The 15,558-nt window shown below is 42.5% G+C and overlaps 1 protein-coding gene across 1 annotated transcript; it reads left to right on the top strand.

Moving 5' to 3' along the window:
• The first annotated feature begins 11,105 nt into the window (after positions 1-11,105).
• On the top strand, positions 11,106-11,621 carry LOC147905994 (microbial Terpene synthase-like protein 13). Its single transcript, XM_087382105.1, has one exon. It carries the CDS (start codon positions 11,106-11,108, stop codon positions 11,619-11,621), a length of 516 nt encoding a protein of 171 aa, XP_087238231.1.
• The last annotated feature ends 3,937 nt before the right edge of the window (positions 11,622-15,558 follow it).

Below are 15,558 nucleotides of genomic sequence, written 5' to 3'. Positions count from 1 at the left end.
GGAGAGCCACATAGGATGATTGAGAGAATCTAGGAGCAGATTGAGGAGATGATTGTGGAGCTCTGTAGTCATCAGTGATGTCAGTGAGCATGTATGAGGTGCCTACTTAAGGACCTCACTCTTCTTCATTCTACAAGCAAGTAATGCAAGTATTCTGAGTTTGTGTCCACTCTTTGCTTTCCTTTCAGCTTTCCAACAAAGAGGTGGTGCAGGCAAGAGGGATGCAAGTGGAAGGTAGTGGGGCCCAAGGGAGGTCTCTCTGCCAATGAGAGACCAATATAGAATCCTTGATTCTTTTATGTATGCATAGGTGAAATAGATATGTCTTATTTTCTAGTGTTGAGATTATAATATATTATCATATTTATATGTTAAAGTGCTATAAGTTAACTAATCATATCAATTAACACATTTCAAGTGTTGATAACATGTACTGATCATAGTTATGAAAAATAATTTACTCATATAGATCATCTCTTGCCATTTGTGTTTATGCACTAGATGAAGATATTTTTACATTTTTAAACTTGTTATATATATTTACACTAGAAGAGGGCTTAGATGTGGTATTATATGGAAGCAATGAAGTGGTATCTTTTGGATGAATACATATTGATGCTCTCATACTTGTGTGCCATTTTTAATGTTGTTTGTGATGAGAATAGTTTTGTAGTGATAAAATTACCAACCATTTGTGTATAATGATCAAGATGAAATCATACCCAAGGCTTACCTACATGATATTAGACAACCAAATCTAAAGGAGTAAAATTCGAGCCATTTCCTTGCTCTAGAGAAGTGTTAGCAATAGGTGCATTCAAAGGCTATATTCAAAATTTTCTTTATATGGACCATGGTAGATGTAATCAAGCTAATGTGATAAGGCATCACTCAAAATTTGCAATGCAGTATAGTTCATATTTATATGTTTAGAGTACTATTAAATGGGCTTTCTTGACATCACCTAGGCATAGGTAGTTATTTACCAAAAGAAAAGGATTGCACAAAAGGGCTCTGCATCATTAAATTCCAGCACGTATGGAGAGCATAAATTACTGACATGATCATGGATATTGAGGACGGACATTTTTTATGTGTAAGTTTATTGTTCTTAACACTTAAGAGATTTCTTGTGTTGAATGTAAGTACAACTTAACGTTACTGGTTGGTATAAAACTATGTTGAGAAAGCACAAAGGAAAATAAATGAAGAGGTTAGTGGGACAAATGATGCAATAATAGGGATTCAAGATATTAGTGGGATTGCTCTCAATGCTCTCTCTATATTGGAGGATATAGATGGTAGAATAGCTACTAGTGAAGGAGAATTAGTTTAACCACATAAATGGTCAGAGGCTTTTGGTGATTATTTGACTTAACCAAATACCCATATGTAATCAAGGTATCAATGAAGAACAAGACTATTACATACTAGAGCGTTTGGGTAGATGTGAAATATAACATGTTCCATTAAATTCATGGGAATTTGGATGAGTTTAAATGATGAAGAATCCCCACAAGCATTTTTAATTGATATTTGTCATGTATTTTGATGGTAATATGACATTTATTGGTGATAGCTTCTCCTACACTTCCTAATGCAATCTTGTCAATCATCACATTTTCATTTAATATTCATGCTATTTTAAGGCAAAATTTATTCTCATCAATTGTGCATTAATGCAAAATTTTTAAAATTATCTAAAGACATCTCATGGCATAAAAAATCCAAAGTTTTCACAAAATTCTCCCATACCTTTGGATGTTGGACACTGGCTACTAGAGCAAGCTGCAAGGTAGTATGAGGTGTTGCTCATGATATCAAAATGTTAGAGAGATTAAAGAGTAATATTTGAGGCTTGGTGCGAGTTTGAGGGTGGAGAGCCAAGACTTGAGAGCAATTGAAATTCTAGAGTTGAGACTCAAGAAGATAAGAACTACAATATAGAACCACTAGTTTTCAAACATTATCATGATGACTGCTAGTGAGAAACTAGAATGAATGTTCAGTTTTTTATGGTTATCTACAAGTAACATGCCAACAACTAGCTAGAGCCTAGAAACTAATCTCAAGCTATTTATGAATATATATTCTGGCCAAATTTTAAAGTATCTAGATTTTTTAAATAAAAATTTGGTGAACTTTCATGGAAATTATTTATAAATTTAGAATCTTAAAGCCTAATATTATCTCTTTTTCTAAATTTAGTTCCAATCTTGGCATATATACTGAGCTTTTGTTTTTATAGGAGAAAAGACTTTCAACTTTTTCTTAATAATGAAACCAATGTAAAAAATATATCTAGATGATTATATAAAATATATCACTAGTAAATCTCGAGACAATTTTGATAATTGTTATTGACACTAACAAATTGTAAAATACCTTTTAGGATAAATTCTTTGCACATTTTAGGTCAAACATTAGTTTGACTTTGTTTGCAAGATATGCTTTATGATTTATCGTTCTCTTTGTTTGCCCATATTTCCCTGTAGACTTCAATTCCTAGATTTGTTTGACTTTGCAATGATATATTGTTTGTATGCTACATTTCTTCATGTGGCTACAATTCTATACACTACATTCCTTGCTCTTAGATTCCTTCTCAAACCTGCAAACTCATGCAATGGATACCTTTCATTTCCTACTGATACAAATCTAGATTCTACTCATAATTGGGCTACAAACTATAGCTCCTACATCCATTTACTCTTGTGAGGGTAGCTTCAATGTGGGGGACAAAGCCAAAGGGAGATAGGGATATTGGGGAATATACTATTGGAATCAGATTGATAATGTTGGAATTGTGAATCGAGCACTGTATTTTTTTTCAATGGTGCATATAGTCCCTTTCTAAAAAATTCAAACTTTCGAGCTTTGAAAAATCATATCTCATCAATAAGATACTCTTTCAGAAAAATGTGATCCAAACTTATACACAGGAGCTTTAGAAGATGCAGGAAAATTGAACTGTCAACAATCTGGAGAGGCAATTTTTTTGTCCTAATGGTCATGCTGGCAAGGAAAATGGACCTGACACTCTACATTAAGTAATGTTTTATTTAGAAGGCATAACTACAAAAGGTACAAGCTTTGTACCTTTAAAGATAGAAAGGACAAAGAGACACATAGTGAAGGTGGAGCACACATGAAATTAGAGGAGGACTCCTTGGGAGGCAAACGAATTAAAACTAAAACAAAGAATCGGAAGGGCACGTTCAAAAAAGCATCAGAACCCATTCTACACAATCTTGATTGGTCAAAGACTTTCTATATCAATCTTGGGTTTGGTGAGCACACTCTGGTGAGTATTCTTCTCCATCAAGGGGAGGATCGGTTCATGTATCTCGTTCGATTTGCTTCTTGACAATTGCTCGAAACTGAACTACATTGCTTTGAGGCTGACAAGCATGCTTTGTCTTTGGTGTTCTGCATTGAGAAATTTAAGCATTATGTTGCTGGAAAGTCCTTCATTATAATCTATAGCAATGGTCTTACAAAGCAGGTCCTTCAATCACCAAATCCCATGGGCCGATTGGCCAAATGGTTGGCAGTGTTACAAGAATATGATTTTTCTTTCAAAATTGTAAAAGGGGGTTGTTCCAACTTGAAGAATGCTTTGATTGATTTAGAGGAGTGCCTCGATGTAACCCTCGTAGTGGCCATAGAAGTTGGGGATCCATGGTGTGGTGGTATCTATAGGTTTCTGATCGCTTTCTCCTTTCCTCTAGAAAGTACTAGCTATGAGAGAAAGGAAATCCGTAGAGATAGTAGGTGCTACACTCTCTTTGATGGGGTGCTATACCGTCAAGGCCGGGATGGGGTACCACGATGGGCCAGTGATGAAAACGAAGTACCTAAGGTATTGAAGCATTATCAGCGTCGTCAAATTGGAGGAGCCAAGATGTCATCACACCAAGACTAAAATCCGGACATCCCAAGTTTCTCGGTAGTCCAAGTTAGGTAGAAGGAGAGGGTGGGGAGAATTCAATACTTGAGCAAGACGTTCAGTACCAAATAAACTTGAAATCCTTTGTTGGTAGTTTATCTTTAGACCAAAAAGAATTACAACTTGAAGCTCAAAATGAGGCACAAAAGGTTGATTAGGTACAAAGGGATTCCTTGGTCGAAACATTACCATAGCCGAGCCCTAGAAACCTTTGTAGTGAGATCGAGAAGAAATAATTCAAGACAAGCTTATCCACAGGAATTAATAAGCAGATGTGCCAAATCTCCCTCCAAGCTTGGGGAGCATCCCACCCTTCCAAGAATGTCACCCTTTTAATTACCTCCGATGCTGCAAGTGGCTCGATCACCACACAATGAGTAGAATTGAAATCAAAGTACTGCTAGTGTATCACTAGTTCTTCACCTTGAATCATCCATGGTGTATCACCCCACCTGTCGTCTCCTTAAACCATGCATTGTACAATCAATTTTTGAAGATTGACATGAAGATCAAGAAAGAGATCTCGCCAATTGGTAGCCATAATGAGTGGAGGACCAAGCACCAAATCCTTGAACTCATCAAGAAGTGACATAAATATCCACGCTCCTCGTGTGGCGTGCGTCCAAGGAGTGAACTTGAAAAAGTTTAGAATCTACGATCTAGTATTAGATATGAATAAAGCAAATGAAATGAAGTACTTGGAGTAAAAATACTATAAATGGATTTCTTATATTAATAAAGTGTCGTGAGAAGAGTTTTTTGGAAAGATTTATGATTAAATTTTGTTTTGAAGTTATTGCATACGCAATAGGTAGGGAGGTTTGAGTGGTTTTGAGGTTGAGAGAGAAATTTGTAATAAAGTGTCGTGAGAAGAGTTTTTTGGAGAGATTTATGATTAGATTTTGTTTTGAAGTTGTTGTGTACGCAATAGGTAGGGAGGTTTGACTGATTTTGAGGTTGAGAGAGAAATTTGTAATAGATTGTTTTCTTTTTTGAGGAGTTTTTTGGAGAGATTTATGATTAAATTTTGTTTTGAAGTTGTTGTGTCTGCAATAGGTAGGGAGGTTTGAGTGGTTTTGAGGTTGAGAGAGAAATTTGTAATAGATTAAAAAAAAAAAAAAATTGTTGCGTGCCCAATAGGCTAGGAGAGAAATTTCTGAAAATAAGTTGTGAGAGTTTGAGGGAAAGAGGAAAATTTACGTACACACAAGTTTTTGAGATAAGAATCGGATTTGAAAAAAAATTCAAATTTACAAAAACTTGATTCTTAGAAGTTCTTGCATATGCAATAGGTTAGAAATGAACTCACCTCTTGCAACATTTTGAAAATTTTTGAGAATCTTGCAACAGGTTGATGAGAGGAGAGAAGCGTGGAGTGTAAAAGAATGATCTTTGAATGAAAGAGAGAATGAAGAATGTTCTACTTATAGTGAACCTAAAAGAACTAAAAAAACCTTAAAAACTAAAAAAAGCTGACTTGACCTAAAAGCTACCCATTTCCTATAAAACTCTACTTCTCCTCATTCTCTCTCACAATTTTCCTAGAGCTCCACCACCTCTCCACCCAGGTACTCCCTCCCTCCCTCTCGTCCCTCCCCTCCTGCTTACCATCCCCTCTCCTCCCGCTTCCTCTCTCCTCTCCCTTCCCCTCTCCTCCCTCCCGTTCCTTGCCCTCCCCTCCCCCTCCCTTCCCCTCTCCTTCCCCTTCTTCTCCCGTTTCCTCTCTCCCCCTCCCTTCCCCTCTCCTCCCGCTTCTCCCCTCCCTCCTCCTAATTCCTCTCCTCCCCTCCCCCTCCCTTCCCCTCTCCTCCCCCTTCCCCTTCCCCTCTCCTCCCTGCTCTCCCTTCCCCTCCCCTTCCCCTTCCCCGCCTCCCTCTCCCCCTCCCCGCCGGCCCCTCCCTTTCCCTCCTCTCCCTCCCCGTTCCCCTCCCCGCCGGCCCCTCCCTCTCCCTCCCCCTCCTCTCCCTCCCCCTCCGAGCCCCCTCCCTGCCTGCCCCTCCCTCCCCACTGTCCCTCCCTTCCCTTCCCTATCGTCCCTCCCCACTGGCCCCTCCCCTCCCCACCATCCCTCCCTTCCCTTCCCCGCCGTCCCTCCCTTCCCCTCCCCCTCCCCCTCCCCGCTGGCCCCTCCCTTCCCCGCCTCCCCCTCCACCTCCCCTCCCCGTCGCAGGCAGGAGGGAGGGGAGGGGGCCGATGCGAGGGGGAGGTGGGGAAGGGGGAGGGGAGGGGAGGCGCGAGGAAGGGGGAGGGGAGGCGGGAGGGCATGGGGAGAGGAGGGAGGGGGGGTTAACCCCCCCCCCAATAATACCCCCCCCACCCCACCTGTTGCACGCGCAACAGGTGGGGTGGGGGGGCGAGGCGGGGAAGGGGGAGGGGAGGCGAGAGGGCGGCAAGACAAGAGGAGGGAGGGGGAGGGTTAAACCCCCCTGTTGCGCACGCAACAGGTGGGGTGGGGGTAATAATACCCCCCACCCCACTTGTTGTGAACGTAACAGGTGGGGGTAAACCCCCCCTCCCTCCTCTCCTTCTGCCCTCCCTTCCCCGCCTCCCCTCTCCCTTCCCCGGCTGTTAACCCCCCCCCTCCTCTCCTCCCGCCCTCCCATCCCCCCTCCCCCTTCCTCGCCTCCCCTCCCGTCGGCCCCCTCCCTTCCTCCCTCCGCTCCCTTCCCCTCTCCTCCTGCTTTCCCCCCTCTTCTCCCTCTTTTTTAAGGCGGGGAGTGGTGAGGAGGACGCGAGGGGAGGGAGGAGGGAGAGGAGAGGGCAGTCGGGAGGGAGGAGGCAGGCGGGGAGGCGAGAGGGAGGAGGAGAGAAGGTAGGCAGGGAGGCGGGAGGGAGGAGGGAGAGGAGGCAGGCAAGGAGGTGAGAGGGCAGGGAGGGCGCAAACGGGAGGGGGAGGCAGGAGGGAGGGGAGGGGGTCGACGAGAGGGCGCAAACGGGAGGAGGAGGCAAAGAAAGAGGAAGGAAGAGGCAGACGGGAGGAGGAGGCAAAGAAAGAGGAAGGAAGAGGCGGGATGGGGGAGGCGAGAGGAGAGGGGGTGAACCCCCAACCTATTGCGCACGCAACAGGTTGGGGTTAATCCCTCCCCTGCCCTAAGCTCCCAAAGGGCTTTAAATTTTTATTTTATTTTTAAAGACAAAAAAATTAATTTAATTTAATTTAAAGAAAGAAAAAAAGGACGAAAAAAATTAATTAACTTAATTTATTTTTAAAAAATAAAAAAAGTTAAAATAAATAAAACTTAAATTTTTTTTAAAAAATTAAATTAAATTTTAGATATAAAAATAAATAAATTAATTAAAATAAATTAAAATAAAATAATTAAAAAAAAGATGAAAAAAATAAATTTATTTTATTTATTTTAAAAATTAAAAATAAATAAAACTTAAAATAATATTTAATTAGAAATTTATTTAATATTTTGAGTTTGAAAATCATTGTAATTCTCATTTTTTATTTTTGATTGTTTTTCAGAAAACTATGGCTTCCAGTTTTGGTTCCAAGGTGTCTTTCAAATACCTTAAACATGCTTGGTATTTTATGGAGCACAAATCAAAGTATTTTTTGGTGATTAAAGAGAATGTGTCAAGCCTGAAATATTCTCCAGAGGTAGTAAGAAATGGTGGCATGGTCTCAAACATCAACATTACAGAAAACAATTTGATAGAAGTTGTGTGCAAAGGAAAGAATGACGAGGTGGTTTACAAGTTACGAGTTACGCACAAGCACTTCTTGAAGCCCTTACCAGATTCAATTGAGGGATCTCAAGAATTGCTTAGTGCCTTAGAAGCATTGAAGAAAATGTGGGATGCATTTCCAAGTGGTGGTGTTGTACCTTCAGCAGTAGTAAGTGCAGCAGTAAGTACGCCATCTATAACATGTAACCCTCAAGTTGTACCACCAATATCTGTGGCGATAACTATGGTAACTCCGACAAGAGTAACTACAATATCTATGGCAGTAGCTACAATATCTCCAACTGTACCTACACCATCGACTGCTGCAACTACAGGAACAAGAAGGAGTGATCATGGAGCAGATTCAAGTTCTATAGCTATTCCTAGAAAGAGAGCAAGAATAACTCCTGCTCCACATGTAGATCGTTCAAGTGCAGGTTATTTAAAACCAGGCGAAAAATTGGATAGCAATGAACAGGAGAATCCGCAAGAAGAAGATACAAGTCTCGAAGACTTTTCTATAAGTATGGCAGACTTACATCCTCCAGAGGATGAGGGGTACATTTGGGGATTTTCACAATTCAGCATGGCCACAATGCTTATTGATCGAGCTTCGTTGTTCACAAATCAAAGAAAGCTAGATGAGACATTTGCACGCAAATTGTATGAAAATACGAGGAAAACAATAACTCCAATTGCCACTACTATCACTCTTCGTCCTATGGCATTTAAGAGACTTCAAGAAGATGATCCTACATTGCCTGATGTCACATTTCAAAAGCGCGTGGACTTTCTTGATGCTTTTGAGAACTTTAGAAGGAGTGACTTTGTTCATGGAGAGGCTTTGTACCAAAGCCGATATGGGACTGACATCAAGAAGAGATACATGTGGCAAAGAATAGATTCTTGGAAAGATGCAGGTTGAGCCCATTGATGGGCAACACTTTTGTGAAGCTTGCAGGATCGCCCTTGATGAGGGAAAAATGGAAACTTGCCACAAATTGAGTGGATGGAAAAGTTTCAACGGGGTCATTTGTCATATATGCATATTTAACGATGACTCGAAGTACATTCTAGAATCAGAAAGGCTGAATTCTGCTCCATTTAGTTGAAAAAAAGCTCTTCTCTTTCTAAGATCTTGATAAAGGAAAATTTTGAATAGTGTGTTCCTCTTATCTACCCCCTATTTACGGGACCTTACCTTATAAAATGTATCTTCCTTCCCTTATATAACCCCCCTCCCTTACACTCACATGGTACCATACGATAAACCCTAGTGGACTCCCCGGGCTCTGAGGGATCTATTGATCTGTAAGGAGTCCATAAGGGACCTTTGCAACATAATTTAAATGTTTCAAAGAAGAAGACACAATATGCAGTGCTTTTTCATTTTTTAAAACTACTCATAGGACAACATTCAACATCTCATCTAATCAATCAAATTTTATATTGTATTTTATCTCTAAGGAGCCTAGTGCTTTTTCATTTTTTAAAACTACTCATAGGACAACATTCAACATCTCATCTAATCAATCAAATTTTATATTGTATTTTATCTCTAAGGAGCCTAGTGCTTTTTCATTTTTTCAAACTACTCATAGGACAACATTCAACATCTCATCTAATCAATCAAATTTTATATTGTATTTTATCTCTAAGGAGCCTATTCCTTTGACAGCCTAATTCTATAATGTGGCTTTAAATTTTTTGACACATATATAAGATGGTGATCTTATATAGGGACCTTCCTTTGACCGCCTAATTTTCACACTATTTTATAAGATGGTGGTCCAAGGGACCTATTCCTTTAACGGCCTAATTTTCACACTATTTTATAATTTGACTTTTTTATAACACAGATAAGGTCATGGTCTCTTATTAAAATTAAAGGGTTACCGACATGATTGTAATTCTTTTAAAACAAAGACACAATATGCCTCATTGATTCATGTTTTAGAAACTATTTAGTTTTCCTCCAATGAACAATTTTTTATAGGTTTTTATCTTTGAGGGACCTATAATTCCTTTGATGGTATGTTCTCACTATTTTAAAGCTTGCATTTAAGGCTTGATTAATATACAAGTTTCGTTCAATGTAGGCTTCATTGTACATAAGATTAAGGTGTCCCACTAAACTCAAAGAGTTCATAAGCATGATTGTAATTCTTCTAAAAGGAAGACAACTTACAATTACTTCACGAGTCATAGTGCACCCTAAAATCCTTTAATAGGTCAAAATAATTAGGTGGGTGCCGACTAAATGAATAGAACTTTAAGATGATCGTAGGCATGAATAGGAGATATTGTCTTCCTCCAACTTTATGTATACCCATCACCTAAGGGCCTTAGCACATGGATGGGGCTAGCATGGGTTTAGGATGGGAATATTTTTGTCATCATTACTCCCATCCTACACCAAGTGGTCTAGGATGGATTTAGAATGGGAGTAGCCACTTTTCTCCCATCCTGGACCATGGCCTCTAGACCCTGGCAGCCAAAATAGGTTCCCCTTTTTTAGGGATTCAAAAACATGGAAGGATGACATGTGTCCTTGTCCCCACAAGGTGGGGCCCCACCTCTTAAACACATGAAATGATGCCATGTGTCCTCTTCCTCCTAAACCCATCCCTAGTTCTTTTTTTGTTAGCACATGGTGGGATGGTAATAGGATAGAAATATGCATGGGACCATTTGGGACCACCTTTTCCCATTCCCATCCTATTTCTTCCCATGTGCTAAGCCCCTAAGTAGGAAGCGTGGCTTTATGATAGATTTAGGGGTTTCCGCTTTGTCCGTACCGGATGTGGGGGGGCCCCGGAAAAGATGCTTATAATAACATGTGATTATAAATACGATGTTAATTATGGTGTGGTAGTTAGAGCGTATAAATGTTGTTGGATCAATTCCCAATCGTCTATAATCTTTTGCACTTCCTACGCTCAGCTTTTTCGCCGACCCAATACGGCGTTGATGGGATAGGACCTGTCTCAGGTCCTATCCCATCACGTGACACAAAGCCGATACGGCGTTGATGGGATAGGACCTGTCTCGGGTCTGAAATATAGGACACGATGATGTCTCAGGTCTGAAATATAGGACACGATGATAAACGTGTGCGTTGATCTTACTCCGTCGGGCTCTATTTATTACCGATCTTCTTCTTCTCGACTTACCCGCATACCGACTCCCGCTCTATCCCCTTCGATCTGTCTGTCTTCATCCTATCTTCGTCTGTCTTCATTCTATCTTTCTCCATGGAGAACTTGCCTTCCAATGTCCAAAATATAACTATTCCCCATCCCCAATGCTCCTTTCCCTGGAACAATACCCCGATTGTCTTCAACTCAAATCCATTTGTGATTCCTGGGTCGTATCCCGCTTCAAGGACCTTGCGAAATCCGGCTTTACCGACAAACTCCTTGTTGAGTCCAGGTTTCATCTCTTTGCGTGCCTGGCCTATGCCAATGGTATTAGCAAACGGATGGTACCCATAGTCAAGCACGTCGCCTGGATGTTCTTGTTGGATAACTTCCTTGACGATCCCAAGGAAATGGGAGCCAACTCGGCTGCGGCTGATGAGATTTTGCAATCAATTATAGGTGTCTTAGAAGGCAAAGTCATCAGTAACTCGTCCTCTTCTCACGTGGCGCGCGTGATAACCGAAACTGCCGCTGATTGGTGGAACGAGATCTGCGAAGAGATGCCGAAGACGCAGCAGGGTCGCTTTATCCGATACTTCAAGGCGTTCCTCGACGCGAATAGGAGCCAGGTTATCTATCGACAAACACAGACTGTTCCTGATCTAAACACTTTCATTGAAATACGTCGATGCACTTATGGGTGGTATCCGGCCTCCATACTGATGGAGTACACGCTGGGCGTAGAGCTTGATGAAGAAACATACACGAATCCACTCATTTGCAAACTGCAGGACGCCACAACCGACAATCTCTGCTGGGTGAACGATCTGGTGTCGTTCAAAAAGGAGTATCTTTAAGGCGATTATTTCAATCTTATTGCAGTGATGTATTTGGACTATTCAAAATCCAAATCCACATGCAGTCCTGTCGACTTGTCGGGGATTGTTTCGGAAGTGTGCGAGCTAATCAAAGTCAAAGACGAGGAGTGTGTTAGGCTGGTGAACGAGATAAGGAAGACAAGCCTGATGGATAAAACTGGGCTGCAAGGCTATCTCGAAGGTGTGGGCAATTGGCTGGCGGGAACACTTTACTGGAACTCTTTGAGTGCTCGATATGCAGATCTATCTACACACTGATGCTTACATATGTAAGGTCATGTCTACACATCGATCTAAAAGCTTGATTTGAAAGTTTGCCTCTCAAATATCCCTTATTTAAAGGCATCAATCAGTTCATGCTTACATAGTTATCACATGTAAGGTCATGTACTATCTATCATAAGGTCACAATGTATGCCTCTTGTGTTGAGAGTTCATGCTCAACATCATGTGATCATGTGTGCATAGCACCATCACGTGATCATATGTGCATAGCACTAACCTTATAGAGTGCTATAAAGGAAAGGGTTAGATCCCCTAACCCTAACCCTAAAAGGGTTTGTATATATTCTATTTTTTCAACTAATTCTAGTGTACAGTTAGTCATTTGTGGTGTGCTCTCTAGCTGTGCCCTCTCTCCTCATCTCTACTCTTCTCCTCTCCCCTCTTCATATTTTGTCATTGTATCAGAGCTCCCTTGTCTTCCGTTGAGACATTGAGATTCTTGAGAGTGTGAGAGAGATTGTGAGATTGAGAGTTCTCTTGAGTGATTGTGAGATCCTTCCCTTCACTTCCGTTGAGAGAAACTTCCGTTCACTTGAGAGATTATTCCGTTCATTGTGAGATTTCATTCATTAGAGATTTCCGTTTGTTTGAAAGAACATCTGTTCTTTCCATTGTGATTTGAGAATGAGAGAGGTGTTTTTCTTCTGTAGAGAAGTTCTTTGTAAGGTTTGCTTTGAGGTTCATTTCGAGTGAATGAGAGAGATCCATTCTCTTTGATTAACAGAAAGAGAGAGAGAGAAAAGATACGAGCCTACTCCTTGGCAGAGACCTCTCAGTCTCTCTTATCCAGGGCGTCCTCAGCCTTTCTGATCTTCAAGGCTCGATGCCAATGGCAATGAGGCAGCCACCTCGCAGGGTTGCTCATGCTCGACACAACCTGCCAGCTCCAACTGGCAGCAGCCTCCCGCGGCCTCCGTTAGGTCACTAGCTCCTTGTCGATGCCTAAGCTTCTCCAATGAGCCAAAGCAAAGCTCCAACGCCAACGGCTCTCTTTGCCCAGCAGAACCAAATGACAGCCATATGAAGGACTCCAATCTCTCTTGTGACTCAAAGCAACGACGGCTAATGAGCCTTCAACAAGCAAGCCAGGAGCGGCAGAAGCGCATCAACGAATAGCTCCAACAAACGATGATCGTTTGAGCGGCTCCTCCCTGCATAGCCAAGGCTTCTCTTCAACAGCCACTCCAAGCCTTTCCAAATGAGCTCAGCCAACCAGCACTAGAGTCGCTCCAAGACTCCAGCGCCTGTCAACACTGACCGACTCCAGCGCCTGTCAACGATCTCCTGGACTCGGCCGCCATAGCCTCCAACAGCTCAAAGCTCACGAGAGCTCTCCACGACATGCCGGTATGAAACTCCTTGGCCTGGTCAAGCGATTTAAGGCCCGTGCATGCTTTCATCGCACAAGTAAAGGTAACATTGTTAGGCTCCACTCCATCCTTCAGCATTTGCCGAAAAAGAGTTAAAGCTTCTTCGCAATTTCCATATTGAACGCAAGCAGATATCATCGTAGTCCACGACGAGCTCCATCGCCAGCGACGCGTTCCGGCTCCTCCGCATGCCCGCGCTCTTCAACGGAGCTCACTCAGCCTCTCTAACGAAAACGACGACGGAATCTTCGAGATTCCGTCGGCATCTCCAAGATTTCGGCGGCCCACGAGGCGACACGTGGCATCCCACACTCAACCCAACCTTATCCTCAGGGTCACCACTCACCCCAGAAGTGGTCTGCAGGTTGACACGTGGCAGACCTTATCTGCCACGTCACCATCGGAGCCACGTCACCTGCCACATCATCAGTGACACATCATCAGCCACGTCACCTGCCACGTCATCAGTGACACGTCATCAGCCATGTCACCTGCCACGTCATCAGTGACACATCATCAGCCACATCACCTGCCACATCATCAGTGACACGTCATCTGCCACGTCATCTGTGCCACATCATCTGCCACGTCATCTACCACGTCACTTGTGCCACGTCATCAGTGCCACGTCATCAGTGCCACATCATCAGTGACACCTCAGCACTGCCACCTCAGCACAGAGCTTCACTGGCACACCTCTTGCTAAGCACAGTGCCACATCATCACTGCATGTGACTCACAGTGACACATCATCATTGAGCACCATTTGCACTCCTTTTGCCCCTCCACCTAGATCAAGTCATATCTCTTGATCCAGGAAGAATTTGAGGGTGCTCCAAAAAGGAAAGTCGCTCGATTTTTCGTGCTCTACGCGCTCGTTACATCACGCGCACATTTCGGCGCAAGTTACACTCACATTTGAGCCTCGCCGACAAAACCACTTCCTTCACGCACATTTGCCTCTACATCGACGCATCTGACCCAGCACTTAAAAAGAACAAAGGAAAAGGAATTATTTGCTGCTCTTTCATCGATCGACGGTTGGTTTAGATCTAGATCAGAGTAGACTAGATCGCCATAGAGGGGACGCTTTGAATTCCCCAAGTTGCCAATCTAAGCCATGCCCGAAATTCCCGACTAGTACCTACTCGGAGTCAGTCCATACGCTCACATCCGATTTCACATCATTGCATTACCTGAAACCTTACGTTCATCAGTTCAGTGAGCAGACTTCAGAGTTCAGAGGCATTGCAGATTGATTCAGTGAACAGATAACACTTGATTTCACACACACATGCCACCATTGTAAAGCCTATTTGGCTATCTCACGGCATCGTGCACATCATTTTCAGCCTTGTAAAGCCTCTTGGCTATTCCCGGCATCATTGCCACAAGCCTTGTAACACAGGTCAGATCTTATTTACTGCAGTTCTATCTTCACCGATGGTACAGAGATTTCACTTGGCATCTTCAGTGTATTTGCAGTTGATTCATACAGAGTTTTCCAGGACACTTTTTGAGTACATTGTTTGCACCATGTCGACTAGCAACCTCAATCTGGAGGCATCTGCTAAGTTAGACAACTCCAATTACGGTACATGGAAATACCGAATGGAGACCATTCTTGTGCTTCAGGACAAATGGGAGTATGTTGATGGATCCATACCTAAACCATTGGCCGATCCAGCCACCAGTAGCTCTACTCCATCTGATGTCACAGCACCAGCAACGGGATCTACATCGGGATCTACATCTACACAAACAGTTTCCGCATCAGTAGCAGATCCTGCCATTGCCCGAGCTCAAGCAGAATGGGATAAGAAAGACAAGTATGCCTATCACCTGATCAAGCAGAATGTGCAAGATGTCATGCTAGGACAGCTCAACACAATCAAGACATCAAAAGAAGCATGGGATATGTTCGCAACTCTCTACGAGTCCAAGAACACATCCAGGATTCTCACCTTGAGAAACCAGATCAACCCGAGTTTTCGCAATAGCAATGAAACCGGTCATGCTTATGTACTCCGCATCAAAGACTACAACAATCAACTTGCAGCAGCAGGAGAGACTATGAATCCTGCAGAAATGGTTCAAGTAATCCTGAATGGACTAGGAGAAGGATATGAGAATCTGGTCCAGAGTATTGCCATCCAACGGCAAATTCCAACACTTGAAGAACTTCAGTCAGTTCTACTTGGTGAAGAACTCAGGACTCAAGCCATTCAAGCACGTAAAGGTCATTCTAATGATCAGGCATT

Source organism: Dipteris shenzhenensis, chromosome 1, assembly GCF_047967505.1.
Source record: "Dipteris shenzhenensis isolate YYH24624 ecotype China chromosome 1, Dip_SZ_1.0, whole genome shotgun sequence".
NCBI classification, from domain to species: domain Eukaryota; kingdom Viridiplantae; phylum Streptophyta; class Polypodiopsida; order Gleicheniales; family Dipteridaceae; genus Dipteris; species Dipteris shenzhenensis.
The sequence above is the reverse complement of the archived record's forward strand: the minus strand, read 5'-3'. Positions and strand labels throughout refer to the sequence as shown.